Source organism: Salarias fasciatus, chromosome 15 (assembly GCF_902148845.1).
Source record: "Salarias fasciatus chromosome 15, fSalaFa1.1, whole genome shotgun sequence".
Taxonomy (NCBI): Eukaryota; Metazoa; Chordata; class Actinopteri; order Blenniiformes; family Blenniidae; genus Salarias; species Salarias fasciatus.
In genome coordinates, this window is record NC_043759.1 from 10435482 (window position 1) to 10462372 (window position 26891).

The window sequence follows — 26891 nt, forward strand, 5'->3', positions numbered from 1 at the left end:
TTTTTAGTGTTTCTTTGTTGTACTGCAGTGTGTACATGATTAAAATGACTATTTTTACAAAACCAAACAATTATCATACTAAATTTCAACATAAAGCCGATACTAATAATGTCTTCAGGTGCAAAATACAGTGAAGTGTTCAGAAAACTTCTCCTGCAGCTGTTGCATCATGCTGAAGCTTGTTTGTGCTACTCTTAAGAAATAAAAAAAAAAAAAAAAAATCAAAATTTTCTTTGAAATGTTCACAATTTGCTTGGTTGTCCAGATGGGAGCCTCGTTTGGGTCGAATTTGGACCACTGGCCTTATGTTTGACACATCAGATCAGACACAATTCGATCACTTCAGGGATCATCCTCAGTAATTTCCATATATAATGAGCTCGTGGGCTTTATGCAGGCTGCTAACATTTTGGCGCCAACAGACGCACTTCAATTAATGACGTAACTCACTTCTGTCTAAAAGATAAGCGGAGAAAACTAACTTTTTTCAAGAATTACATCATAAACAGACTGACAGTTGTGACGTTTCACTTTCTCGTCCAATCAGATTTCAGCTCGATGAAACCGGAAGTGAAGTTACAAAAACAAACTCGCTCCACGCCCACTTCCACAGCAGCGAACGGACGCGCCTCTGAACAGGTGAGTGATCGTTTTGTATCTTTATTATTACAGCAATAAATCAATATCTTATAAACCTGATGCTTTAGAATATTTATCAGGGTTTTAAAACATCGTAACGAGCTGTAAGCACTGACGCTGCATTCATGTTTCTGTGTGATTTTTTTTTTTTCTTTCGCAGTTGGGAAACTTGAGACTTCATTATTATCAGGACTTTGTTTCTTGCTGGGTTTCAGCGACCTCCAGTCATGTTTAAAGCGGTGCAACAAGCCTTGTTCTCCTCTGGACTGCAGAACCCTCAGTTCACCGCAGCGGAGAAACAGGTAATTGTTTGAGAGCTCATCTCGTTAAAAGAGGAGAAATCGGACCTTTGCCCTGATGTGAACTGCTGTTTGTCACTGTCACAAGACTGGTGTCACTTTAGGGCTCAGTAGGTTAGGAGTCATTTTAAAACGCTGATTATCTTCTTTCTCCTTTTTGAGTAAGAATAAGTTTACTGCTCATGCTGTCTCAGCAAATTACCTGCTGTATCAATTGAAAGTCTTGCAGCAGGTGAATTACATCACATTATATCCTGTGTGGTTCAGGCTGACCAGGGGACTGACGGACAAATTTCAGGTGTTGATCAACAGGAACATCATGCAGATCTGGCGGCCAAGAAGAATCTGTGATGAGGATCTTTGGAAACAAACAGGGCAGTGGCTGATAGAGGAGAAGATAAAGTAACTATAGTGTGGGATTAGATTGGTCACACACTGAGGAGGCCAGATGGATACGTGGCCAAGAGGGTCTTTGAGTGGAACCAACAGGGTAAATGTCAGAACTAGAGGAGAGAGGACTTATGTGGCCTGAGGCAGAAGATACTCTACAAAATATGGTCAGATGGTGATTGGTTATGAACGACTTATGTTACATCAGGAACAAAGAGGATTAAGTAAGGAACATCCCTGTCCTTTAATTATAATTTCCATTGTAGACCTCACTGGACACGGCTGAGTAAAGGTTTTAGTACGATACGGATGCGTCATACAAACAAAATGTGTACAGAAAGCTCAGCAGAGCCTTTTTGTTGTGATCATCCTTCACTTTCAAAACAGCATCTTGTTCTGTGTCACTGGCAGCCTTTGAGGGAACTCGGCAGGGAGGCTGTTCCAAACACGGAGAACGATCCACAGATCTTCTGTGGATTTAAACTGGCTCACATCTTTCAGTTTGTGCTTTTTTTTCTTCTTCATGTGATCCCAGACAGACTGTATGATGTTGAGATCAGAGCTCTATGGGGTGTCTACCGTCACTTCCAGAGCACTTTGTTCTTATTTATGTCAAACACAGCTCTCAGTGAAATCTGCTGTGTGCTTGAGGTTGTTCCGTGCTGCAGAATAAATCTGGAGCGAGTCAGACGCATGAATTCAGAGGCGGACCGTGGGTCTCAGTACAGAGGGGGCGGAGCATTCTCGACGGGCCCTTATGATAGTAATTTTGCCATTCAAACAAAACCTCATGCTACCATCAAAAACCACACTAATGCTCACTTTTATTGAGCCAAGCAAACCTATATGCCTCAGAAAGCAGAATAAAGTCACAAACCAGTTCACAGACTTGTTTTGAAGAACAAATACACATACGCACACGCACACGCACGCACACACACACACACACACACACACACACACACACACACACACACACACACACACACACACACACAAATGCAGCCTGACAGGTGTCAATCACAGAGCGTCCGCTGTCCATGGTGCTGAAAACTTGGATAAAAACTCACGGGCTAAATCTGTACCATCTTTGATTCAGCTTGAATATAAAATGAACACAGCTGGTCTAAAATTACACAATCTATTCAGACAGATATAGACACAGCTATCCATTTCGGAATTCACGTATATTAATTAGAAAAAAAATAGACTTGGTGGTCTCTTATAGTTGAGAGCAACACAAGGCGCATTCAAATATCCAGGTGTTTAAGACCACAGCATTCTGATAAAGATAATATTTTTGAAGGTTTCACTGACTCACCAGCGGCTCCGATGTTAGGTTTTGGGTAGTACCGCTAGCGGCTAGCATAGTGTTTAGCATACTGTTTAACTTTCCTCCAAAGAGTTCAGATCAAGTGCAAAAGAAAAAAGTCGTTAATGCCGCACAGTCAATCAGCGCTGGCTTACAGCCCTGATGCATTCATGGACAGTCGTAATGTAAGAATTGGCAAATTGGAGCCCACACTCATATGCGTATACCTTCTCGCACACACTGCACATTTTATTATAATAATTTATTTACGAGTAAACGTGAACACATCACATGAAACGGGGCCCTATGACCTTGTGGGCCCAGGGGCGACCGCCTGCTTGCCCCCACTCTGGCTCCGCTACAGCATGAATTACAAGCTATTCTTTCATTTCGCATGAGTTTTTTGCTATATATGTGATGAAAGTGTCTTTATTTCCACAAACTCTAAACAATTACTACTAAACATCCATCATAATCCAGATGGAGCTCAGAGGTCTGGTTTTAGGGAACAGGTGGTTATATTTTTACATAACTGAATTCAAAAGCACTCCCCAAAGATCCTGTTTGTTTCTTTATTTCTCATTGCCAGGATTATTTAAATGTGTTGCATCTTCCCAGAGTCATGTAATCACTATGAAAGGCAGCTTTGTTCTCCCTATGTTTGTTTTTTACAGACATGATAAGAACTGAATTTGGAAGTAAAAATAAAATGGAGAATCAAGAAGGTGGTCATCTATAGAGCTCCAAACGAGTGTTTTTTTTTTTGTGTGTTTTCTAGGGACAAGACTATGAGATTCGCACGTACCATCCTACCAAGTGGGTCAGCACCACTGTGAGTGGGATGGATCTGGATGCAGCCTCTACTACCGGCTTCTTCAGGCTCTTCAACTACATCCAAGGAAAAAATCAAAACAGTGAGTTTTCATTCAATATAAATCCATTCCACACACACACACACACACACACACACACACACACACACACACACACACACACACACACACATACACCTACAGACCATTTAAAGTCACAATTAACCACAGACAAACCTGAAGAAGCTCTGAAATGAAATGCCATCTAATTAGGTCGTGTGAACAAGTGTTGCAGACAACTTCAGTTCAAAACAGAGAAGTGGATGAATAAATGCAACAGAAAGTGCTCTTTAGCTGCTGCTCAGCAGTTTGCTGCAGCACCGCTGCCATCGTCCCAGTCAGCAGTTTGCGGGAGCCTTATTTATGAGAATATATATTGTTCATCGAACTGTGACGAGAGTGGGTTGTGATCCGCGATCGTCGTGTTGAATCATCTTCAGCTGTCGCACATTATGGTTTTCCTGCCGCGGCCATCTGGTCAGGTGTCATTTTGCACTGTGTTGATCCACCAGCTGGCAGCTGGCTGTTTGTGTAGAACATTCAACATCTGCACATCTTACATAAGATGTTTGACCGATCAGATCAGCGTCAACAATTTTTTTTTGTAATTTTTTTTTTCTCCTCAAAGATGACGCTGCAGTGTCCACCTGTTTGATGCGGGCCGGCAGTTTTTCTTACGGAGTCTTTTCTTCTGTTTTCCCAGAGACCAAAGTGGAAATGACGGCTCCGGTGACGTGCCGCGTGGTGCCGGGCGCCGGCCCCGCCTGCGAGTCCCAGGTCACCGTGTCCTTCTACATCCCGCAGGAGCATCAGGAGAGTCCTCCGGAGCCCAGCGAGCCGGACGTGTTCGTGGAGCACAGGAAGGAGTTCACAGCTTACGTCAGGTAACGGCCAACGCAGCCTCCGAAGAAAATCAAGAGGAAGCAGGGAAGCCTGAACTTGCCTCCTTTTCATCTGCCTCCTCAGGACGTTCGGTGGTTTCGCCAAAGAGAATTCGAAGCGCGAGGAGCTCCTGAAGCTCCTGGAGAGTCTGAAGCGTGACGGAGTGGAGCACGTGGATCAGCCGTTCTACACCGCCGGCTACGACAGCCCCTTCAAGCTCACCAACCGCAGGAACGAAGTGTGGATCCTCCAGAAAGCACCGGAGAAGTAGAGAGGTCAAAGGTCACGTCCCGACACACCAGCTGCAGCTTTAATATACTCACATACAACAACAAAAGAACTTCCACATTGACTAAATGTGTCTATTTTCACTACAAGTTACTGATTTAAACTATGATCACTGACAAGCACCAGATTAGAGTGATGTTACTTATTTATCATGTTATGAATCTGATTGGCTCCAAACATACAAGTTAATGAAGCTTTAATTGCGTGATTAAAAAAAGAAACTATTGTGCATTAATGAATCAACCCCACAACATCCTAAAACTTTTGGACAATGTTGTGAAAATTAGCAGACAGAAAACACTTTTTTTATTTGGTGCAGCTTTTTCATGAAACAAAAAACCTTAAAGTGCCTATTAATTATTAATTGAATAAACTACTTGAACATATCTTTTTAAGCTTTTGTGTCTACAAGTTGCTGCCTTTTTTTCTTTTCTTTAAGCATTTCCTCTACTTAATTTAAATACCATCAAATAATAAAATATTTGTTTACAAGCCAATGCTCATGTAGGACGCAGAAATGAAGCAAAGAGTCACATTTTCTCTCTTGAGTTGCACATGAAACAGACTGTAAATTCAAATTGAACTTGAACTTTGGGGTGCTTTGGCTCAGTGAGCAGTGGGATGATCTTTGATCCATATAAAAACAAACTTTTATGTTCAGTTTGCATTAATACGAGGCTTCAGTACTTTAAGTTGCAAGTATAAATACTTAAATGCACTAGTCATTTTTATTTTTACATTTCAACCACACAGTCACACTTACAGAAAATATAGGATGAGAAATTACTTTAAAATTCAGAGTTTTGTTCTCTGGAAGAACATGCAAATTCAAACTGAAGCCAGTAAATTCTCACTCCCGATACAACCGTCTACTCTTTTTTTTTTTTTCTCTCATTAAAACATGGCTTCACATCCACCGGCTGCCGAGGAGATGCTTCCTTGGCCTCGAGCAACGTTCACGATGTGTTTTCTTATGAACAAAGCAACCTAAGCTGAACATTTCACATCACACAAACACAACCTTTGCATATCTTCAGCTCTGAGCCGAGGGCTGAGGTAACATGTTGCTGACAGATCGGAGTAAATTCCAGCTTTCTCCACCTCGTGATGGACTTTCCAGTGAAAGCTCATCTGTTACACTGGAAAGGAAAATAAAAGAGGAATTGAATGCTATATTTTAACTTTGGAACCCTGAGGATGGGAAGTTGTTTTTTTCTCGGCGAAGGCTTGATTACTTTTACCGGTGTTTAATAACTTAGCCCCAGGGCTTGTAAATGTCAGGTTTTTGGCCCTCCCTGGTCTGTGCACCCTCAGATGAACTCATGTTTGTATAGTTGCATAGGTGTGGACTGTGATCTGTGATGTGGGACTGATTTCACCCAGACTGGAACGTTGAAGCGTCTACCTCTGAGCGGCAGCTGTGAAGTCTGACAGCACATTTGATTCCGCTGGCTTCTTGTCAGTCGGTGCAGGGAAGGCAACTCTGCTTGGATCCCTGTCAAAATACTGATGCATTTATTTATTTTTTTCTCATCTCAGCCGGATTCACCGGGCAGACTCTGTTTGCACTGGTTGCATAATTGAAGCATTAGTTACTCAGGCTCAATAAATCATTGATCACAAACTCAATAATGACAGCTAATATGATCATTACCCTGTTTTTTTTTTTATTCTTGCTTTCATTTGTATATACTGTGTGCTTTTGTCTACATCGTACTTGATTAAGGGAACAATGCCATAAATACTGCACACGTATAAAAGAAAAATTAACTGAAAGATGTAAAGGAATGTAAAATCCATCCTACTGATGATTAAAAGTTGTGAAATGACACTCTGGTTATTTATTCTTCCCTCTGCAGTGTGTGATTGCTTTTGTCAGCCAGCATTTCATTTCACGGCTAACTTTCTGACCACATTAAGCTGTTCATCCGATCCGCAGCAGATGAAGCTCGGCTGTTTCCGCCACACTCCGCCGATCGTGACCTTTCTGTCCGCTGGATGGATCCCTCCTCTCACCTCGTCCTCTCGTGCCCTCTCTGACGTCGTCCCCGTCTGCTGAGTCATTCCATTTATTTGTGGCTGAATTGTTCTGAATATCATGTTCAGACACTCAGCAGAAAACCTCGTCTTTTTTTTCCCCTTTTCTTTTTTAATCCCCTGCATACACTCGCGCTCGCTCCATCTTCGTCTGCTGCTCGCCGCCCGTATTGATCCCATCGGCTGTGCCCGCTGAGGTGAAACATTGCCGCAGAGAGGAAATGTATAATGAGGCTCGGCGTTTTAATCCAGACGCCACAGCGCATTTTAATTTCACTTGCCCTCCCACCCATCCGGCCTGATTGAGACTTAATGTGGAAACAAGAGAAAGCCGAAGATTCAAACTGTAGCGACGCAGTTCTCTCGTTTTCCTCCATATCACATAGCGCCAGGATGGGCAAGTGTGGGAATTTAATTTCATTTTGTCCACACTTGTTCCCAATCTCGGTATGAAGAGACTCTCAGTGGCACTTTCAGATGCAGTTAGACGTAGAGCCTTTTTAATCAGTGTTAGAAGTCGTTTCCAAAGCCTTTCCAATCACTCTCAGAACAACATTTATGTTTAACGGTTGATTCGGGCCACATTCAAGAAACAAAGCAAGGTTTGTCTTTTGTATCACCTGTTCAACTCAGCTTTTTACCTCAATCTGTCAATAAAGTTATACTTACTGTCTGAAGTGAACTCTAAAGTCTAGTTTCACTAATTTGCGTTCATTTTTAATTCATGTATAACAAAGCTCGCCAATTAATAAGTCTGTCATGTCTTTTGGGGACGTTCTGGGGCGCAGGAGGACAGAGGGAAGCAGTCAAGTGTTAATAGCGTGATCACAAACAGGATCATCAGCATTGATTTTTGTCTTGACGGACAGATGGACGCCGGTGTTCTGGGGGCGTCGGGGCAGGTGACCGTCTCCACTCCCGTTTCCCTCGAGGACACTCGAATGAACGCTGAGAGGAGGCAGTTTGACGCTTAAAGATGAGGGAGGAAAGGCAGGCCGGTCACTCTGGATGGTCGGTTTGGTTGCTGCCGTGAAGTCAGCAGAACGGTTTATTCTGGGCAGATCTGTAATTCACCGAGGGCCCTAATGGGATGTCCAGAAGGAGACATAAGTGATGACCCCACCGGGGGGGGTGACGGGTGAACGATGGCCTCTGGAGTTTCCCAGATGACAGACGAGCATGGGCGCCATGGCGACGGCGCTAATGAGGCCATGATTTGAAGTGCTGGGCAGGCAGATAGCCGTGAATCACACACACACACTCAGATAAATGACACACAGACACACGCTTTAAATATCACCTTTTTTTTTCTTTATTACACAGACATACACAAGAGCGTTAGCGTCCCACTGCCTCGCCACTCTCTCACGTCCCCCGCCCCATCGTTTCACAAGTGCTCCGAGATTGAGATGTTTTCCCGTCACCAGGTGACGCCCGCCGCCCGCCGCTCGCCCACGGCCGGGCGGGAGCTGGGAGACACACTTTGGTCACGGGTGATTAAACCGCTGGGTGTTATGGCTGTTAGGAGGTTATGAAGTCTCACGCCTGTCGCCTCGGTTCGCAGCCGTAAAGGGGCTACATTTACTCGTCTGAGAGCACCGGTTTGGGATTTGCATGACTGCAGATTAAGGGCGGCTGAAGGCCGAAGCATAAATATTGACATTATTGCATTTGTGGAGCGCGTAAAAGAAAAACGGCCCTGCTGGGGTCAGCTCGGTAAATGCAGCCCTTTGATTTCTCTGCGAAACCCTTAAACCGTTGGTTCAAGTGCCTCCTGACTCCGACCTCCTGGCGCCCTGCCATGTGGAAATAAATAATCTACAAAGAAGAAACCACTCCCCTTCCGGCAACCGCAGGGCTCGAGAAATGTACAAAGTCTCCCAAAATAAGTCAAATGTTACTTAAAACTCACTTTCTCTATTTACATACAAGAACTTATAAAACTGCTGGAGGATAAACTTAAAAGAAAAGGTCAACAGCATCATAGAAATCATTTCAGCCCTAAAAGGTCTATCAAGAAACTTTCGGCAAAGCTAACAGAGGGTGGTTCGGACAGAGAAGCGCTCACACTCTCGGATTGTGTTCGAGTCCAGATCAACGCTCGCTTCATTCTTCAAGCTCTTTGGTAACCAACACAATCACTAAAAGACCCCGACTATAAAATAAGATTTATATCTTAAGTCACTCTTTGCTTTACATTTGTAGATTCATACCTAGCTCCTGAACACAATTTATGACATTTTCATGAACTAAAACAATCGTTAAAACACACTTTGAACATAAAAAAAACAAACAAAATAAGAAGACCTATGCACAGTGTAAAATCTACCAATCAAAAATTGGTTAATGGAGATTTTATGAGCCTTTTCAACTGAACGCATTAACCCTTTAGGTCGAGCCTTTACACCCCCGACTCTCGTTCACTCCATTCCGGTCTCACGGCGGCAGCGCTGAGCCGTCACGAACACGCCAAGCTCTGCATACGAAACCACTGCCCCGGGAGCAGGAAGTCCAAACTCACAGGGAACCGGAGCTGAAGGAGTTTCCACGGCGCCGTCCGCTGTGCTGCGTCTGCAGCACCGCCAGCCGTTTGAAGCTCACACCTTCAAACCCTGCTAGTCACGCTTTTCTCCAGAACTCGCAGGCAAGAAAAAAAAAAAAAAAAAAAAAAAAGCAGAAACGGAGAAGATTCGCGAGGCGGGAATCCAAGCACACCTTTAAATTCCTCTCTTTGCTATTCAGCTACGTTGCACCAGCGAAGACAATCCAACGGTTTGTCGCTGCTTTCACTTCACCCTTTGCTCTTCAACAAAAATGGAGGAGCTCCATAAAAAAGAAAACATATAAAAAGAAGCAAAAACAAAGGAGAAACAGACTCAGAACACCAGGCGTTAAACAGAAGAGGGGAAAATCAGCAAAGAAGGGAAAGGATGGTGGTGACGGCGGTCCTGGGAAGCGACACACTCCTCTTTGGACCGCTTCCTGTCCACTGTGTTGGGGCGAGCGCTGGCCTCAGGTCAGGACCTGGCATGGCCGTTCCCTCAGGGTGGAGCGCGGAAACAGAAAGGTGTAGAGTTATCTCCTCCACCCGCTGCCCGGCTGCGACAAATCAGTTCGGCTCCCGGCGTCCCCGGCGGCGGCGGCGCTTCCACCTCTAACTCCTGCTCTCGTCGGACAAAGTGCCGTTGGAGTCTGAGAGGACGGGCGGCGTCTGAGCCGCCGGCCCGGACAGGCTCTCCGCCACGTCTCCGTACTCGCTCTCGGCGAGCTCCCCCTCTCGCTCGCAGATCACCGTCATGGGGCTGCTGAGGATTCGACTGCGCGCGTTGTACTTGCTGCTGGCGGCCGAGGGCGGCGTCCGGGAGCGTCCGTACTTAAATCCGCCCATGGAGAAGGGCGAGGAGTTCGGCGAGGAGAGCGCCAGGGCCTCGTAGCGGCTCCACTCCTCCGTCGCCCGCTTGCCGCGGCCGGGGGAGGCGGAGGGGCTGTGCGGCGCCGTCGGCGAGGACGGCGAGCCGCCGGGGGGGTCCAGAGACGACTCCGAGCGGGTCCGCTGGAAGCGCGGGTCGGTGGAGCGGAGCATCTCGGCGGCCGACATGCGGAAGCTGGTCTCGGAGCGGCTGCCCTTCTTCAGGAGGAGGGCCTTGAAGGTGTCGCTGCTGGTGGCGGACTTGCGCAGGTTGCGCTGGATGGAGCCCGACTGGCGGGGCAGCGACGACATGGACCCCGGAGCGGGGCTGGTCGGCGTCGCCGGTGGGGACTGCGGGTGGCTTCCCGACCTGGACTTGTCCTCCTCGGACTCCCTTCGACCCAGGACCTTGCGTTTTGACCTGTGGACGGACAGATGTTGACGAGTCAACTGCATGTTTGGCCAAATCCTCGTAACCACGGTTAATTAAATTAACTCTTTTAGAGCAAATTCCTGTTAAACTGAAAGAAATAGAAGGGAAAAATGTATTAGTTTGAGGAGAAAAGCAACGTTTGGGACGGTTTTGTCAAGAAATGAGGACAAGCGATTCAAATTAGGCTGCAGTGCTAAGGATTTCCTACATGTGAGCAAAAAAAAGCTCACCCTCAGTCATGTTTCTGTTGCAGCTTAAAAAAGATTACATTTAAAACTCTGTAGCCCACACGCCTCAAATCTTTGTCCCAAATTTGCCATATGTCGGCTCTGCCCGCAGCAATCATGTGTCAAGGCACTGATCTGACTGAGTGGTGGGCACGTTTAGAAAAAAACAGCTGAAGGGGAGGCAAGAATAGGAGGTATATTCTGGTTTAAGAAAAAAAATAAATAAATAAAAAAGTCTGCACACACCGCATCTCTGCAGAGGGGCTCACAAGCGGCACAATGATATTAATCAAAAAACAAACTGGGAAAAGAGCCCAAAGCAGTCTTAATCACAGGAGGACGAGTCAGGCTCCTCTCGGCGGCGGCGGGGGGGCGGGGTGGGGGGCATCGGAGTCAGCGACTGCACCACTCAAGTCTACACTGTCGATAACTCCTGCATCAAAGCAAAGCAACAAAGCTGCAACTGAAAAAAATAAATAAAAGACACGAGGCGTTATGATGAGCAGGGAATCAGCCTTATTAATCTGTGATGCGGGGGGGGGGGGGGGGGCTGCGCCGAGGGAGTGCTAATCCCAAGGTGGCATCACCGCCGCAGTAGAAATTAGGCTGGCTAATTAAAGGGAAGGGGCTACTTGCCACTCCGCACCTCTCTAGTACTGCTGCCACCCACTGCAGGCCTCCTCTGTGCAGCGGAAACAAGAAACATGTTTAAAACTGTCGATTCTGTGAAAAGAAACTGATCCTGCGGGTTGAAGGGAGCAGCGAAGGACACAGTGAGACAAGGTCTTTTAATCCTCAGTTTACCTCCACAGAGGGAAATTCTCCCCTTAAAAGCACAGGAAGCTGTGAGAACCTGCTGAAGGTCAAAACAAGGGGGACGAGCGAGAAGCTACGCCGACTCTCTCTCTCTCTCACACACGAGAGCAAAATATGTCTGTGCCCCAATTCCAACCTCAGATACATCGTCGGCGCCTGTGAGCTCCCCCGACACGCTAGCCCATCAGCATTACATAACACTCTCCTCACACGCGCACACCTGAATTCAGGCTGCCATGATAGCGCCGCGCCGCGCCGCTGATCTCAGTTAAGACGGCGAGCAAGGCCGCGATTTAAGACCCGGCTCGGGGCGCCGGATCGATTCCTTTCTCTTGGCTGCGTTGCATTTGTTTTGGAAGGGGCCTCCCTCGAGACATGTTGTATTTTCTGCTACAGCTGTGAAGACATTTCACTCCAGGTGTTTATCAGTCTCCTTTTTCAGAGAAAGTGAGACAAGACAAGAAACATGGAGGGGGAAAAAAAAAAAAAAAAAAAAAAAACGACGAAGGGAAGAGGAAGGTGAGATAAAGAAGGTGAGACGTAAATTTTTTGCACACATTCAGCTCGATTAGCATCAGTTTGTGCCCAATTGGATGATTAATTCCTTCCACAGGTGTAGATCTCCACACACTTCAGCAGCCCTGCAGACAATCAGCGATCCAAATCTGTAAAATGATTCTATAACATGCTCCCTCCTGGCGAGGTGCGATGGAGGAGGGAGCGCGGTAAACAAACATCGTTCCTGGCATGAGGTCCCTGCACGCACGTCCACAATTACACCGCACAGCGAGTCTCGATTCAACACGTGACGTGGGCTTCCATAAATACACAGACTGTCTGTCCTGGGCAGGAATAAAATCCCGTGAAATGAAATCCTGTGGCGTTCAATTGAACTCCGACTGCCGCACGTGACGGCGAATGGCAAAACTGGTGGGCAGCATGAGAAATTTATGTGCGCGCTCTCTCTCTTCAAAGCACATAAGCAATGTGTGTCAGAGAGAGAGAGAGAGAGAGAGAGAGAGAAAGGAAGAGAAGAATCTCTCCAGCGGCCTCTAACCTAGATTAGGACCAGAGGGTGTCAAGGAGTTAAATAATGGATGAAGCAACAGTCTTTATTCTCCTGCTGAGAGCGAACGGTGATAATACGACAGCGACAATAGACGTCTCAATAAATATGTGGATTAAATGGCTTCCTGAACGGATTAAATAGCTTCTTGAACGGACCCCCACATGCTGCAGTGTCCCACTTGCTCGACACCGACAGCGCGTCTCCCTCCCGGTCTGGAGATCAACCATCCTGACAGATGAGCGCGCTCCAGCGTGGGACAGCGGCGGGCGAAGTTATGATGGAGAGGTGGAGGGCGGGAGGAGGTTGACGAGGAGAGTGAGATGGGAAACGAAATGAAGGGGGTAAAAAGGGGTGACGGGGGGGTTCAGGAGTGACATGTCGAGGTTTATGAGGGCAGCGAGGATGAGATTCTGACAGAGGGAAACGGGGAGGAGGGAAATTGGAGTGCAGTGGGGAAGAAAACCCAAACAAATAAAGAGAACAGGATGACAGAGTAGGACCAGCTCACAGGAATAAATTATACATCGGGAGTATGAGTGGGGGGGAGGAGGAATGAAGTTGTTGTAGTGCGAGGCAAAGTGACACACGGCGGGAAGCGGCGGCGCGTCGTCGTACCTGTGTATGGCCGCGAAGAGGTCCTCGGTGGTCCGGGGCCGCGTGGGAGTCGGGGTCACCATCTTCCCCTCGGGCGTCCCGTTGGAGGACGGGGCCGGAGACGCTTCTGTCGCGCTGGATTCGAACACCTCACCTGAGCCGAGAGAGACGCGCAAGTTACATCCGGTCCCGCACAGTTAGGGGAGATGGAGGGAGAACACAAGCGCACACACTCATGAATCCATCCTGCCGCATTAACCTGAAGTGGTACGGAGGAGGTGTTCCAACGTCTTCTTACATTCTCTCTCCGTCTCGAGATTCCCTCTCTTTTCTTCTTCTTCTCCTCTTCCCTCCTCTCAACCTCCGCGCTCACGTCTGAGCTCCCACTGCCAGAGTCGCTGCAGGCAGTCTCACTTTACGCTCCCCCCATCCTCCCCTTCATCCCATTGCCAGATCCCTCCCCACCTCCTCCCCCTCCCCCCCCTACGATGGAGCCCCTCCCCCTTCTCCCTCCAACCACAAAAAGCATCCCCCCCCTCCCTGCTCACCTCATGGAGAAGAGTGGAAAGAGACAGAGCAGGACAGAAGCGGAGGGGATGACAAGGAAAGACTGAAGATGACAGATTAACAAAAAAAAAAAAAAAAAAAAAGGCAGACAGGCAAAAAAGGATATCTGGAGAGAGGGATGGAGGAGAGGAGCGGAGGCTGAGAGAAATAGCAATGCGGAGGGAAAAGAATTGAAAGGAAAGACACCGTGAGAGAACTCTGCCTACAAGAGAGAGCAAAGAGGGGGACGATTTCACAGGACTGCAGCGCTGCTGTCCCAGTGATAAGCTTCCTCCTCGCTTCTGTTTTCACAGCTTTCAAACCTTTAAAAGCTTGTGGCTTCAAGTTTGTCTCCCTGAGTTTGGATGTGAAAATTAATTTCATAGCTGCCCGAGGAGCCGGCCACAAATCTGGCAGGCGGCAGAATCTTTGTTAACCAGACAGATTTATGGGAATTCTTGCTTCATTTGAAAGTCGTCGTCTATCCTGAAGCGCATATGTATCCTGAAGAGTTATTTTGTGTTTAGTCAGACTCACCTGTGTCATCCTCCTTGGAGCTGATGGACCCAGAGGTGCTGCTTGCTCCGTCTCCCTCCTCCTCTTCCTCTTCGAGAGTCAGTCCGTTGGTACAGAACCCTTGGTCAGTACTAGCGTCCGGATAAGCTGAGACAGAGACGTAGATCTCATCCTTGAATTGTGTGAATATTTCGTTGCTTTCTGAAAGCTCTTCCTCCTCCTGTTGCTCGACTTCTTTCCTGTGAGTCAGCGGAGCATCTACTTGGTCTTCTGCCTGTAGCAGAGCGGTTGAGTCCTCGAGTCGAGCCGCAGGCTTTTCACCGGCTGGTTGAGAGTTGAACGTCGGGATGAGGGAAAGTTTGGGTTTCTTTGAGACGGCGGGGGGCTTCTGTTTGACGGGGGATCTATGAACACTCTCGGAGGAACTGACCAGTTCTTCATCATTTCCACTTCCGTTGATAAGAAAGCCACTCTGGTTGTCAGCTTTCTCAGTGACGGCACCACAATCGTTTGTGTCGTTTGTGATACTGCCGTCTAGAGACAACTCATCCAATAGCTTTGACACCGGTGACGGTGGGCAACACTCCGAGTCTTCGTACGAAGAGCCGCTCAGCACAGGCAACACAGATGGCTGTTGCTGAGAGTTACAAGTGTCCAGGATCAGGGGCTTGAGACCCTGGAGGAAGTCTAATCCCACTTCCTGAGTTTTAACGTGGTCCGAATTGCCATTGATTTCTTTTTCTGACTGCTTGACAGAACGGAGCTGAACACTCTGGAGCGCAAACGGGGTGATCAACGGCTTAGGCAGCCTCGGCGGGCTGCTCGGAGCTGGTTTGGGAACCTCCTTCACTGACGTCTTAGCAGATGGGGTGGAAGAAGCGGGGACAAAAGCAGGCAGAGGAGGTGGAGGAGGGGGCCCAGCACAGGACGCAGGGGGAGGCGGCGGAGGGGGGCTGAAGCTCCCGTTAAAGGAAGAACTGGGGTGGATCAGAGTCTCGGGGGAAGGAGGAGGTGGAAACTCTGGGGAGGTGGAACAAGCAGAGAGCGGGCTCAAAGAACTGCCCTGGGCGTTGGGTGGTAATGGCGGAGCTGGGGGAGGCGTGGAAGAAGCGGAACTTGGTGGTAAAGGAGGAGGGAAGGGTGGAGGTGGGCTCAGAGGGGTGCTGGGAGCTGAAGAGGAGGACAGCAGGGGAAGCTGTTGAGGAAGGGCGGCAGAGCTTTTGAGCGAATCCGAAGTGTTGGAGGAGAGCGATGTGGACGAGGAGGAGATGGAAACTGAGGAGAGAAGAGACGACTTCCTCTCTGGCACTTTGGGCTTCGGCCGGCTGCCTGACGGGGACATGGACCTGACGAAGGCGGGCACTGGAGTGCCAGCCGTGGGGGTATTGGACTGGCTGGAGTAGCCACTGGAAGGGGAGGTCAGCCTGTGCACCCGGTCCGGGGAGGAGGTGGAGGCTTTGGGCTTCAGTGGGACGCTCCCTTCTTTGGCAGGAGGTCCAGAGGCCTGACTGCAGCTCTGGACGTGTCCTCCGTTCTGCACTCCAACGTGAACCTCAGCTGACGAGTTATCCGACGCGTGGCCCGGCGGGGTCTGCGCTCTCTGGTCGGTGAGGTTACGGGGGTAGTCCATGTAGTAGCCCCAAGAATCGGCATAATCAGACCGTAAGCTGCTGGTGTCACTGTGGGCGGGTGTCACATGGCACAGCGAGTACACATTCGACACGCCGTTGGAGTTGGTCGCTAGCGATGCCGCAGAGCTGCCCGCGCTGATGCTGCTCTGACTGCGTGGGCGTAGCACCCAGGGGTCGTCGTAGTCGCTGCTCGGGCTGTGAGAAGGTGACGAAGGTGAGGCGCCTTTCCCTTTCCCCCCTCTCAGTCCGATCTGTAAGCTCTGCTGCAAGCTGGCGATTAGAGTCTCACTGAGCATGGCGCCGTTAGGCTCATTAGTACCACTGATAGCGCTGACACCGCCGAGGGGCTTCTTGGCGCCCGGCTTACGTCGGAGGGAATCTGTACGGGCCGGGGGCAGCGGGGGCTTCTTGGACTTGCGAAGCGAAATGCTGCGGGATAAAGAGCGATCGCTGTACAGACTCCCAGTGTCCTCCTGACTGGCCATCTCCCGGCACTCGTACATGCTGTGTCTCGTGGCGCGTCCGGCTGCCACTCCATGTCCACTGCCGTGACTGCGGGATCGTAAGCCCGAGTCCAGGTGCATGGAAGTGTAGTATCCGTCGTTGTCCTGGGAGTACAGGGAGCTGGAATCAGTGGTGGTCCTGGAGGAGTGGTGGTCCAGGCTGCTGTACAGCTGGTTTATCGGAGTGGAGCAGCTGGAGGTCAGAGTTCGGTGCGGAGCGGCCACGTTTTCCGGTGTGTCGTAGATCCACTGTTCCTCCGGCAGACAGGACGGCGGCGTTGGAGCGAGGGTGCTGTGGCTGTGCACGCTGCCTTCTGAGTGGCCAGACTCACTGGCGGACGCTGTGGCTTTAAGATCACCGTCTTGTAGCGTGTGAGTCGGGGTGGAAGTGGCCAAGGCTGGGTAGGTAGAGCTGTGCGCGAAGCCCGCTGGACTGGCGATCAGGGCGTCAGAGTTGGTGGGAGTAGCTACACTGAGCGGCCGAGGGGTGGGGTACGCCGAATTTGGGGAGTGGGTAAGCTGACTGGACTGAGAACTAAGAGTGATTATCTCGGAGGAACAAGACAGGGTGGCATTGGGGATGTATGAGGTGGAATAAGCGGCATGAGGAGAGACTGCACAAGCTGGACCTCCGCCCCATTCGCTGGACTGCGTCCCTCTGACCTCCTGCGACTTGGGCCGGGGCAGCGTGCCTGTCCGCGGAGCATTCCTCATGTGTACCACGGTGTCGTCCACCTGTAGCTTTCCAATCTGTCTCGGAGGCTGCTCCTCCGACTTGATGGGTGTGCTGCTGTAGATGGGGTCGGCGCTGAGAGACACTCTGGCACCCTGTCGGGGCAGACTGTGGAAGCGCGAGGGATCGCCGTTAAACTGATGCGGCAGCATGACGATACCGGAGCTGTCGCTGCTGCAGACGGATATGCTTCCTGTGGACGAGGAGGCAGATATGCCGGCCATTTGAGCAGCGATTCCCTGTCCTCGCTGAGCCCGGATTCTTCTCATGGACGGGGGTACGATCTTAATGTCCTCCGTCTGGCAGCTGGTGTCTCTGGTCTCCGAACGGCGGAGTGTTGAGTTCACACTCCCGGCTCGGGTCAGAGTGGAGTACTGTCCTGGGATGAACATGGAATGCGGCCGTAGTTCTCCGCCACGTCCTTTTGCTGTTACCAAAGAGAGAAAGGCATTAAGATAAATATGTGGAAAGCGTGCATTGCTCTTCTTGTTAGGTCTTTTTTCCCCCTCCAGCCATAAACCTCTCTGCTCCTCTGCCTAGACTGTCTGCTGAACTGTAGAGACAGACAGGCTAATTAATCTGATTTGCTTTAACCTGGTCTTGTGTGTTAATAACTTCTGGTTTTCTTCAGTGGGCTGGAGAGGTTACGAGGACAGACAGAGCTCCCTGCGATGCTACTCCTCCTACTCTGACATTAGCTTTAGTCTGAAAAACAAAACAGTCTCCTGGGATCCAGGACATGCAGCTGGCGAGGCACGAGGCAGCCAAAAAACAAAAACACACACACACGCACGCACGCACAGAGAGACAGAGACAGTCATACACGAGGATCTGTGCATGCACATACAAGCTGACATGGTCATGCACAGTCAGGAAGGACACAACACACAGAACGAGCAGGGACAAGGACACGTAGAAATGCAGATATCAAAGAGACACACAGAGAACATACCAGCCAGTAAACAATGCGAGAAACGAGTTGCGAACCGAGAGAAGATCCCTAATGTGTCTCCCATCTGTAGAGCCTCTCCTATTGATGCTCGTATTCCCAAACATGCACACTCCTGTGTACTTTCTTCTCCCTCGTTCCCTGTCCCTTCTCGCTCTCTCTTAAACCCCACACACACTCTCTTCCCCCCCTTTTTGCTAAAAAGCTGGACTGACAGCTTGGCTGCTGCTGCAAACTGCGATAGATTAAGCTGCAGGTCTACTTCGCAGGCAGCTCGAGTGCAGAGAGAGGGAGGGATGGAGCACTGGGACAATTACACCGGCCCAGTAATCATGACATTCAGAGGATGTCATCAACCGGGTGCTAACAACACTTTCAATCTCCTTTCCGATCAGCCTTGGTGATCTTATCGCGCGGAGAAATGATAGTTTGCTACAATACTGCTGCTGTCCTGCGGCTCAGTGATGCACAGATAAACATTAGCCATGTGGCGATGCCAGCAGAGCACAGTGTCAGCTTAGTGGGTTTAGTGCTCACTTAACACCCAGCTCTGTTGAGCCACCAAGGTCAGACGACCTCTGAACTTTCGCATCGGTCATGTCATCCACATCTGTTCAGTCTGAGGATCACATTCTCTGAAAACAACAGAGGCGGAGACAAACGGCTGTGCAGCCATTCAGGTGTGAATAATCTGGGCCCACTGTCATGTCATCTCTACATGTTGGTGAGTGAGATGGATGAGATTATCAATATGGTGCCAGGATTAAGACCCACAAACACACAACAGACAGACACAATTCACAAAGGACGACACAAAGTTGACGCCAAAGAGATTACGACACAGTTCGTATCTAAGAAGTGTAACAGCTGCATTCAATTTCTACATGACAGGAAGAAGTTTAGTGCAAATCAAAACGTTTATTTCAGATATAGGAGCAGCTTCTTCTCGTCTGTGGCTACTGCTAAAAAGAAGAACAACTGAGAACACATGTAAAGAAGAGAAATATTGAAACACTGAACAGCTGCAGGACCTTGATCGAACAGTTAGTTTTTCTTGACATTAACTGCATAAAGCCATGGCTGAAAAATGCATAAACCCAGTGAAGCGAGGGACTGAATCAGTACTGAAAGGAGGTGGGATGCTCATCCAGAGTGTTGGTGCAGGTCTGTGGACAGCAGAGGGCAGTATCCAGCCCCAGGGTGATGCATACCTAGCTCCTGGTTGATGTTGTCAGGCAGCCCTGATATAGTCTTTCTGCGTTTGACCTTCTTGGGCCGACGGGACACGGTGTCAGTGTTAATGAGGGAGCGCCGGATGCTCGCCTGTCGGTCAAACACTGCCCCTGGTAGCCGGGAGGGCGAGAGCAAGGCAGGCGGACAAACAGGCAAACAGTAGTCGGTTAGTCAGAGGGAACAAACTCAAAAACATGCAGAGGGTGTGTAGCGCTTTCTTTTTTTTCTTTTTTCTTTTAAAAGGTCAACATGCAACAAATGAAGTGCGGGGAATATTAAGCTCAGCTCAGCAAATTTACAGATACAAATGATCTTTTCCACCTTTAGAAGCATTTCATTTACACATAGCTTTGGTTTTCACGACTCCACTGGTAATTTTTTTTTTTTACTTAAACCTGTGTATATTCATAAAACAACAGGCTATAAAGGTGAAAATGAGCAAATTAACAAAAATACATGAAGACACTTGTGAGTTGTTGCTGTATTAGAAGCAAAGCATTAATTATTTGGAGGAAAAAAAAAAAAGCACCTTTACAGCAAGATTTTAGCTAACTGGTCTGAATTGGTCAAATTCGCCTGCTACTGTCTTTTTTTGCCTTTTCAAGGAAAGATTACAAAGAAAAAACTGGACGTCTTATGGCTGGTTGATCGCAAATTCTCAAACGTGGGCCGCTGAGTTGTGAACATACAAGTGATGGATGAAGTGCATGCTCTTATCACAAAAAACACATGCACAGGAGAGATATGGAATGAAACATGCACTATGACTCTCTCTCTCTCTCTCTCTCTCCCACACACACACTCAGATTCTCAATGTGTTCCTCTCTCCCTGTCCATTTTCTATATTGGACTGATGATATATTCAGAGAAAATCTGGCCCTCTGTCTGCTATCTGGGCAGCTGGTGACAGTCTGCAGGCATCAGGGAAACAGAAGCTGATATGAGGGCCGATAGTGTCAATCACGCCGCGCACGGAGCGATAGAGAGGTCCCTGATCTCTCTGCGCCTATGTGTGCTTTGCTTTCCCTGTTGCGGTAATCTGAAGTGACAGCAGATGAAGCCCGTGCTGATCTGAGCGGAGTGGAAACACATAAAGCTCTCATTAGTGTTTCAAAGACGGCGAGGTCGGAGTTATTTGACGGCGGCAAAATCCGGACGCTTGAACTGGGATTTTGCGGAGGCTGCGTCAGGAGACTGTTCATAAACTCATCTCAGCTGTGTGTTCTGTGGTTGAATATAACAGAGACAGACGTCACACCTAAGCGGGCAGCCTGTGGAAGGCAGTGGAAAACAAGGCCCTGCTAACAAGGGGATCCAGTCGACACGTTTTTTTTTTTGCTGTGTTCGGCTGTTCATCTGTCAAACTGCTGGTGATCTGACACGGAGTCAGTGAAAAGCCTTGACCCCTGGAGAAGCTGTCAAACCATTTTCACACACAAGCGCTCGCTCACACATGCATAAAGGAAGGGTGAAGGTCGGGCTCCAAGAGGCACGATGGCAGATGAAAAGATGTGGACGAGGAGGCAAACACCAACGGCTGACAGAGTCTTTCCCCCCCTCTGTGGACACGTGGATCGGTGTACATCCACTGGGCCACAGAGGGTTAATTAAAGGAAGAGTCTGACATTTTAACAGCTTGGATCTCAGATAGACATTATACAGGTTGGACAAAGTGGTTTTGAAAGCGGGTGGAACTGGCTGTAAACCGCTGAAGAATGGAAACGTGGAGCTGGTTCAACACTGAGGATGAGGACGCCGACTGAGAGCTGCTGGTGGGACGGCGGTGATGTCTGGGAGATGCGGCCTACCTGTGACGTTGATGGGCACGATGTCGGTGGCCACGGCCTGAGCCGCCTGCCTCATCTTCTCCTCCGGGGTCGGGAGGGGCGGGGCCTTGCTCCATACCGCCTGCCCGTCGACGTCGGACGCCTCGCCCGCTTCGCCCCCTCCGTGCGACGTCTGGGACCTCATGGAGTGCTGGGATTTATCCTCCTCGCCGGACGACGCCGTGGACTACATGAGGGACAGACCAGCGTTAAAAAGACGAAATATCAAGTGCAGAAAAAAGAGAAAGGAGAGGGATGAAAATCAGCCAGGTGAGAGATGGAAATTTAAAAACAAAAAAAAAAAGAGTAGAGGAAGTGACTAAGTGACTGAAATGAGGGGGTAATGAGGCAAACAAAGACGAGGCAAAGGCAGAGAGTGACAGAAATGACAGAACAAAATGATAGCAGGTAATAAAACTCCACAGAAAACAAGCATTTAGTAGGATGAGGGCGAAAACATGACGTCTGAAGGAAAATGTCAACATAATCAAGGGAAATATGAGCGGGGAACAGAACGTTACGCAACGTAATTGGCTGTAACTGACAGATCGCTCAGGATCTGTTGGCACACAAACTTTAATACGTTTCATTGGTGCGACCTTCTGAAGCTCAGGCTGCGATTAATCAGATCCAAGTGGAAACCGTCAAACACACACGTGCGCACACACACACACACGATGAGAGTGAAGAGACACAGCCGTTTGAGACGGCAGGATAAAAGCTACAGAGCGGGAGCAAGAGGACAAATTGAGAGTCAGTCATGCATTAAACTGTGTTGACACACCGGGAGTTCTCAATCGAGGAGTCAGATTTACTGCAGCGAGCAGCGTCCGCCGAATGCTTTACTGCTGCATCCGGGCTTTAAATCGAGCCGTTCGTCAACAAGCCAGCGAGGCAGAGTTTGTTTAATGTTTAACTCACTGTCAGAGTCTCTTTTCAATCACAGTAGATCCCACTTATAATAATCCAGAGCACAGAAAACACAAACAGTCTAAAACTATTCTAATTATTGATAAAAAATTTAGTCGGGAGAACCATCATCATCATTACATGACTGAAAAGTTGCTCACATGTTTTTCTCTTACGTCCACAAATGTAGGAAAACATGAGGGTCATGCATGCATGGATGAGTGAACGTGTGGGGGCGGGTGGGTCAATGTAAACAATAAATCTCTGCAACAGCTTGTTGGCCTGTTACTGTGCATTTCCGCAGCTCAACCTGGAGCCCCGAGTCTTCTTTTCAAGCTGCTGTCAGGCGCAGTTAAGCTCAACAGCTCCAGGACAACAGGAAATGACGGCGAGGTGAGAAAAAGGGGACAAACGAGAAGATGAGGGGGGCGAGGGGGAAGCGACTGGGGGGAGAGAAGATGGGGTGAGTGTGCAAGAAGTAGGGAAAACAAATAATGTATTGGTGAGCAACAGTTTGGAAAATCAGCAGTTTGGTATGAAGGTCAAATCAGGCATGAAACAAGAGAAAGGCATCAAAGGGAATCAAAGCCTAATATTGACAGTAAGACTGGATCTGAACAGTCCTGTCATTTTTCAGTGTGAAAAGGAACGTGAGAAGAGGAAGTGTATTTTTTTATTCACACTTGAGTTCATTCTAATGGCGAATTCGATGAAAAGAGCAATAAATAAAAACCTTCGTCTGATTCGTTCATTTCTATCCTCTCCTCTTTTCTTCACTTGGGATAATCATTTCTCTCTTTAACTGTAAGTGGCTGGGTATCAAAAAGCTCCATAATTACTGTTTGAGAATGACGAAGCCAAAAAAATTCAAATATCACCGATGAGACTGAGGTGAAGATAAAAATCTGACGTGTCCATGTGTCACCACTAGAGGGCAGAATAACTCCACTTTTCACCAGGCAGCCATGTAAAACTCCTGCAGCTGTGTGGGCCAGCAGGGTTTTTTATTTTGCAGACCGTTTCCTGTGTACCTTTTTTTCAAGTTCATCGTCCTCTTCGTCCTGCAGGCTGCTGGAGGACTGCAGCGGGTCGGAGAAGGTGGGACCCTGAGAGTAGTACTGGGAGCTCCGGAAGCCATCTTTCCTCAACTTGTCACATTCTGGAGGGAAAATTACACATGGAGAGAAGTGTCAAATACAGAAGATTAAAACAAAACACCGGAATAAGTAAGAACGACATTTAGATTTTCTCATATTCATAACCTGAAAGAATGTTATGTTCGGAAAAGGATAAACAAATTTCTACGAGAATAGACACTCAGATAGGCACTTTTTGTTTTGAATGCGTTACATCAGTTATGAAACTGTGAGAAAAAAGGTGATCAATAAACTTCAAAACTTCAAGCAGTGTCATCATATTAAACTTTATTGTGTCATAACAAGACAGGTTTCTATTGCCCAAATTTAGCTTTCAGAGTAAGCAGGGCAATAAAAAGAAATACTGACAACAGTCAGAGACAGTGTGTTTATACACCCTGGACAGTTCACCAGTCCATCATGGGACAAACACAGCAATATAGTTACATGAATGCATATTGATCACCACGAAATGCAGACATGGAAGCTGCAAACTATAGGAATGGTTTCAGCTACAGATCAGAGTCCGTCAGAGTCAGAGTATCGAAATTCATTTTAAATGCTGGCGGTATGTAACAATTCAGTTAGAAGAAAGTGTGAAATTCTTATAACACACATAAATAGCTGTGTATCGTCAAATGTGCACAGTAGCATACAGCATTGGTCGTTCATGTGTGTGTTCTGACAGCTATGTGGGTGTGATGCCTGTTCCACTCTGCCAAGTGCTGCTCACACCTTCTTCTCATCGCCACCTGCTGTGACGCGGCTATAGTGTGTGTGTGTGTGTGTGTGTGTGTGTGCGCGCGCGCGTGTGTGTGTGTCTAGGGGGTATCAGTTTCAGTCTGTCACACACAGATGGCAGAGCCGTCCCTCTCTCCTCCATCCCCCTTTTCTCTCGTGGGACATTTATCACATCATCTCCATCATTCCCGCTCTGCAAGGACCAACTAATGCACTCTTTGTTCTGCCATTTAATAATCAATTATGTTCACCGCCATCGTCCTGATTGAGCGTATTAAACCACCACATAAGTGATGCACGCTTGCAATGTTTAAATGACGTCTACCAAACTCTGAGAAGACGCAGCCTCACAAAATATGAGGAGTTTCCTCCAATGTCCCTCAGTTAATTACACTTCCTTTTATGTGTTGCCCGCTTGCACACAGTCTACCCAGTCAATTCAAATGCAAACCCTCCTGACAAAATGTTTTAATCCTGGCTATTCATTCAGTGTGTGCGTGCGATCAAAGTCTCATTTAGTGAATTATGCATGTGTACTTTAAGCACATGCACTACCAGCCCGATACCTTAAAGATGCAGCTTTTGATCCCCTTTTAAACGTGCTTTTATTTCCACCGCTAATTAGAAGCCGTCTCTGTGGACGGGCACCCTGATGCATGTATAATACTGTCAGCTAATGGAGGCTGATGGGACTGGCATGCTGGAACAACAGGGCGACGTGGCGGCGGTGTGGAAGACGGGTCCTACACACTCTAATGATAATGAGGACGATGACGGCGAGTGGAGCGCGATGAGATGATTGGTGTTGCATGATTGGGGACGGTTTTATAAAATAAATAAGTCTGTGAGCTGAGTGCTGCTTGTTGCCAGGCAGAAGTGAAGGGAGAGAGCCAGGAAGTGATTATGAGAGAGAATGAATAGGGAAAAAAAAAAGAAGAAGGGCAAATGTGTGGGCGAATGTGTAAAATGACATTAATGTAGAGTTTGAATGTATGAGAGAAATTAAAACACTAATTGCCTTTTTGCAGTCTTGTCCCTGATCATCACTTGAGATGCACAAAAAAAGAAGACATGTAAAACAATATCCATCTGAAGCGACTGTTAACTCGAATTCAGAGAAAAGATCCACCATTATACAGATAATAAGCTCATAATCACAGTTGATGAAATAAGATAATTAAAATGGTGATATATTAACATGTAATTACACACTAATTACCTGTTTAATCTCACAGATCGGCTGGGATGCAGGAAGCACTATTCATGTTTCATTTTTTCATCAATCATTATAGCTGAGCAGTGATACGGAAAACAAATCAGCTGTCTTGTTACCAGTTAATCACAACATTGACTGAACACATGCATCAGTCTGAGCACAGTATTGACCATCGCCATGTTCCTTTTATGTAACTCTAATGATGCGTTTTGACCCCTCTGGCACGTTTTTTGCCGTAACTCACGAGCCGGCCGACACTCCTCGTCAGTAAACACGAGCTGAGCGCCATGTGAGGAGCAGACCCAGGATGCACTTTTCATCCGCGATTGATCATTCTGCTTTACGGAGCAGAACGCAGCCTCGTGCACCTTCCCACATTCATGATGGAGGTGAAAGGCTCCGTGTGCACGGCAGAGGAGAGGCGGCTGGTTTGACCTCCGCATGCGACCTTTCAGACAGTGTGAATTTGTGTGATAGACACCACGCTTCTGTTCGAGTGAATCCATAAAACAGGCACAGCTTGCGCCGCGTGCCCTGCACTCTCCCGCACTTCCCGGGAAGAAACCTTCCGACATTTCAAATGGCGTGCACAGATGCTCTCGCTCCACACCTGTTGCCTCTCGGTCAGGACCCCGCGGGGTTGGGTGGTGGTGACAGAGTGAGGAGGGGGTGGGCCTCAATTAACCCCACCTCCCAGGTGGCCACTGTGTTCAGAGCTACATCAATATTGCAGGAAGCAACGGGCGACAGTACAGAGGTGAAACAATAGGAAAGGTAAAGGCAAGCGGCGGTGTGTTTGAGCAGGTGACTCACAAAACGCCGGCGTCAGGTTACAACCGCCCCCTCCCAGTTTAGCTCTCGGTCTCCCTTTATCTCACCGTCTTTTATCTGCTGCTGGCACACAAGGCCAGAACAGCGAGTAAACAAATGGCTTTTACTGTAGCGCAACAGTCAGACACACACACACACACACACACACACACACACACACACACACACACACACACACACACACACACACACACACACACACACACACACACACACACACACACACACACACACACACACACACACACACACACATACACACACAGACGTCCGACGCATGCAATTTCTCACACTGTTATCTGAGAATTGGGTGGAAAACATTTCCCAGAACATCCTTTTGAAACCTCAATCAGCATTTTATTCCCACTTCCTGGTCCGGGGACGGTTGTGAGGGTTTTCAAGTGTGGTCACTTTACGTGACACTGAGACTGGACCTTTAACTTAATCGGACCAGGGGAAAAAAAAAAAAAAAAAAAGAAGAAGTGAGGAATCTCACATGGTTGTGTTGTTTGATAAACACATATCACAAGTCTGGACTTTTTTTTCCCCACACAGTTGCACAATGAAGTCAATGGAATATTAAAGTTAGCAGCTGTGTGTTCATCAAGTTAACCTTTTTTTTTTTTTTTTTACACATTATCAGGTTTTCACTTTAGGAACATTCTAACAGATATTCTGATTATAAGGTTATTACAATATGACCTGCAGCTCCATAAACACAAAATGTGTCAGATTTCTTCACATTATCTGTCACACTCATCTTTAACTTTATTCATGGTGTGTTTCAGGATATTTGCCCTTTTTCTGACCTTCCCAGGTGACACAGGAGGTCAGTCTGTTTTTTTTTTTTCTTT

At 47.9% G+C, this 26891-nt stretch overlaps 3 protein-coding genes across 8 annotated transcripts in view; 2 read left to right on the forward strand and 1 right to left on the reverse strand.

Annotated features, from left to right (window-relative positions):
• cmtr1 (cap methyltransferase 1) overlaps nucleotides 1-26891 on the forward strand; it is a 506633-nt gene that overhangs the window by 8567 nt on the left and 471175 nt on the right. The gene's annotated exons all lie outside the window — the stretch shown is intronic.
• On the forward strand, nucleotides 521-6511 carry hebp2 (heme binding protein 2). The gene is made up of 5 exons (XM_030111113.1): nucleotides 521-639; nucleotides 800-941; nucleotides 3419-3554; nucleotides 4216-4396; nucleotides 4479-6511. Exons 2-5 carry the CDS (start codon nucleotides 867-869, stop codon nucleotides 4663-4665), a joined length of 579 nt encoding a protein of 192 aa, XP_029966973.1. The 5' UTR covers nucleotides 521-639; nucleotides 800-866; the 3' UTR covers nucleotides 4666-6511.
• The window catches only part of nhsl1b (NHS-like 1b), an 85258-nt gene continuing 67016 nt past the window's right edge, over nucleotides 8650-26891 (reverse strand). For 4 of the 6 annotated variants that reach the window (XM_030111077.1, XM_030111078.1, XM_030111081.1 and 1 more), the window contains 6 exons: nucleotides 23145-23272; nucleotides 21187-21391; nucleotides 19357-19488; nucleotides 14351-17623; nucleotides 13289-13421; nucleotides 8650-10549 (listed from right to left, as the gene is read on the reverse strand). In XM_030111077.1, coding sequence (XP_029966937.1) covers nucleotides 9874-10549; nucleotides 13289-13421; nucleotides 14351-17623; nucleotides 19357-19488; nucleotides 21187-21391; nucleotides 23145-23272 — 4547 coding nt within the window. In that variant the 3' untranslated portion in view covers nucleotides 8650-9873. The remainder of the gene's footprint in view (nucleotides 10550-13288; nucleotides 13422-14350; nucleotides 17624-19356; nucleotides 19489-21186; nucleotides 21392-23144; nucleotides 23273-26891) is intronic. The other 2 variants (XM_030111079.1, XM_030111082.1) reach the window with 1 other exon arrangement.

Bases quoted from the DNA above. Each gene is read 5' to 3' on its own strand.
- hebp2 (XM_030111113.1), top strand. From the start codon at position 867: ATGTTTAAAGCGGTGCAACAAGCCTTGTTCTCCTCTGGACTGCAGAAC. The intron at 942-3,418 runs GTAATTGTTTGA...TGTGTTTTCTAG, and splicing joins TCACCGCAGCGGAGAAACAG to GGACAAGACTATGAGATTCG. The intron at 4,397-4,478 runs GTAACGGCCAAC...CTGCCTCCTCAG, and splicing joins GAGTTCACAGCTTACGTCAG to GACGTTCGGTGGTTTCGCCA.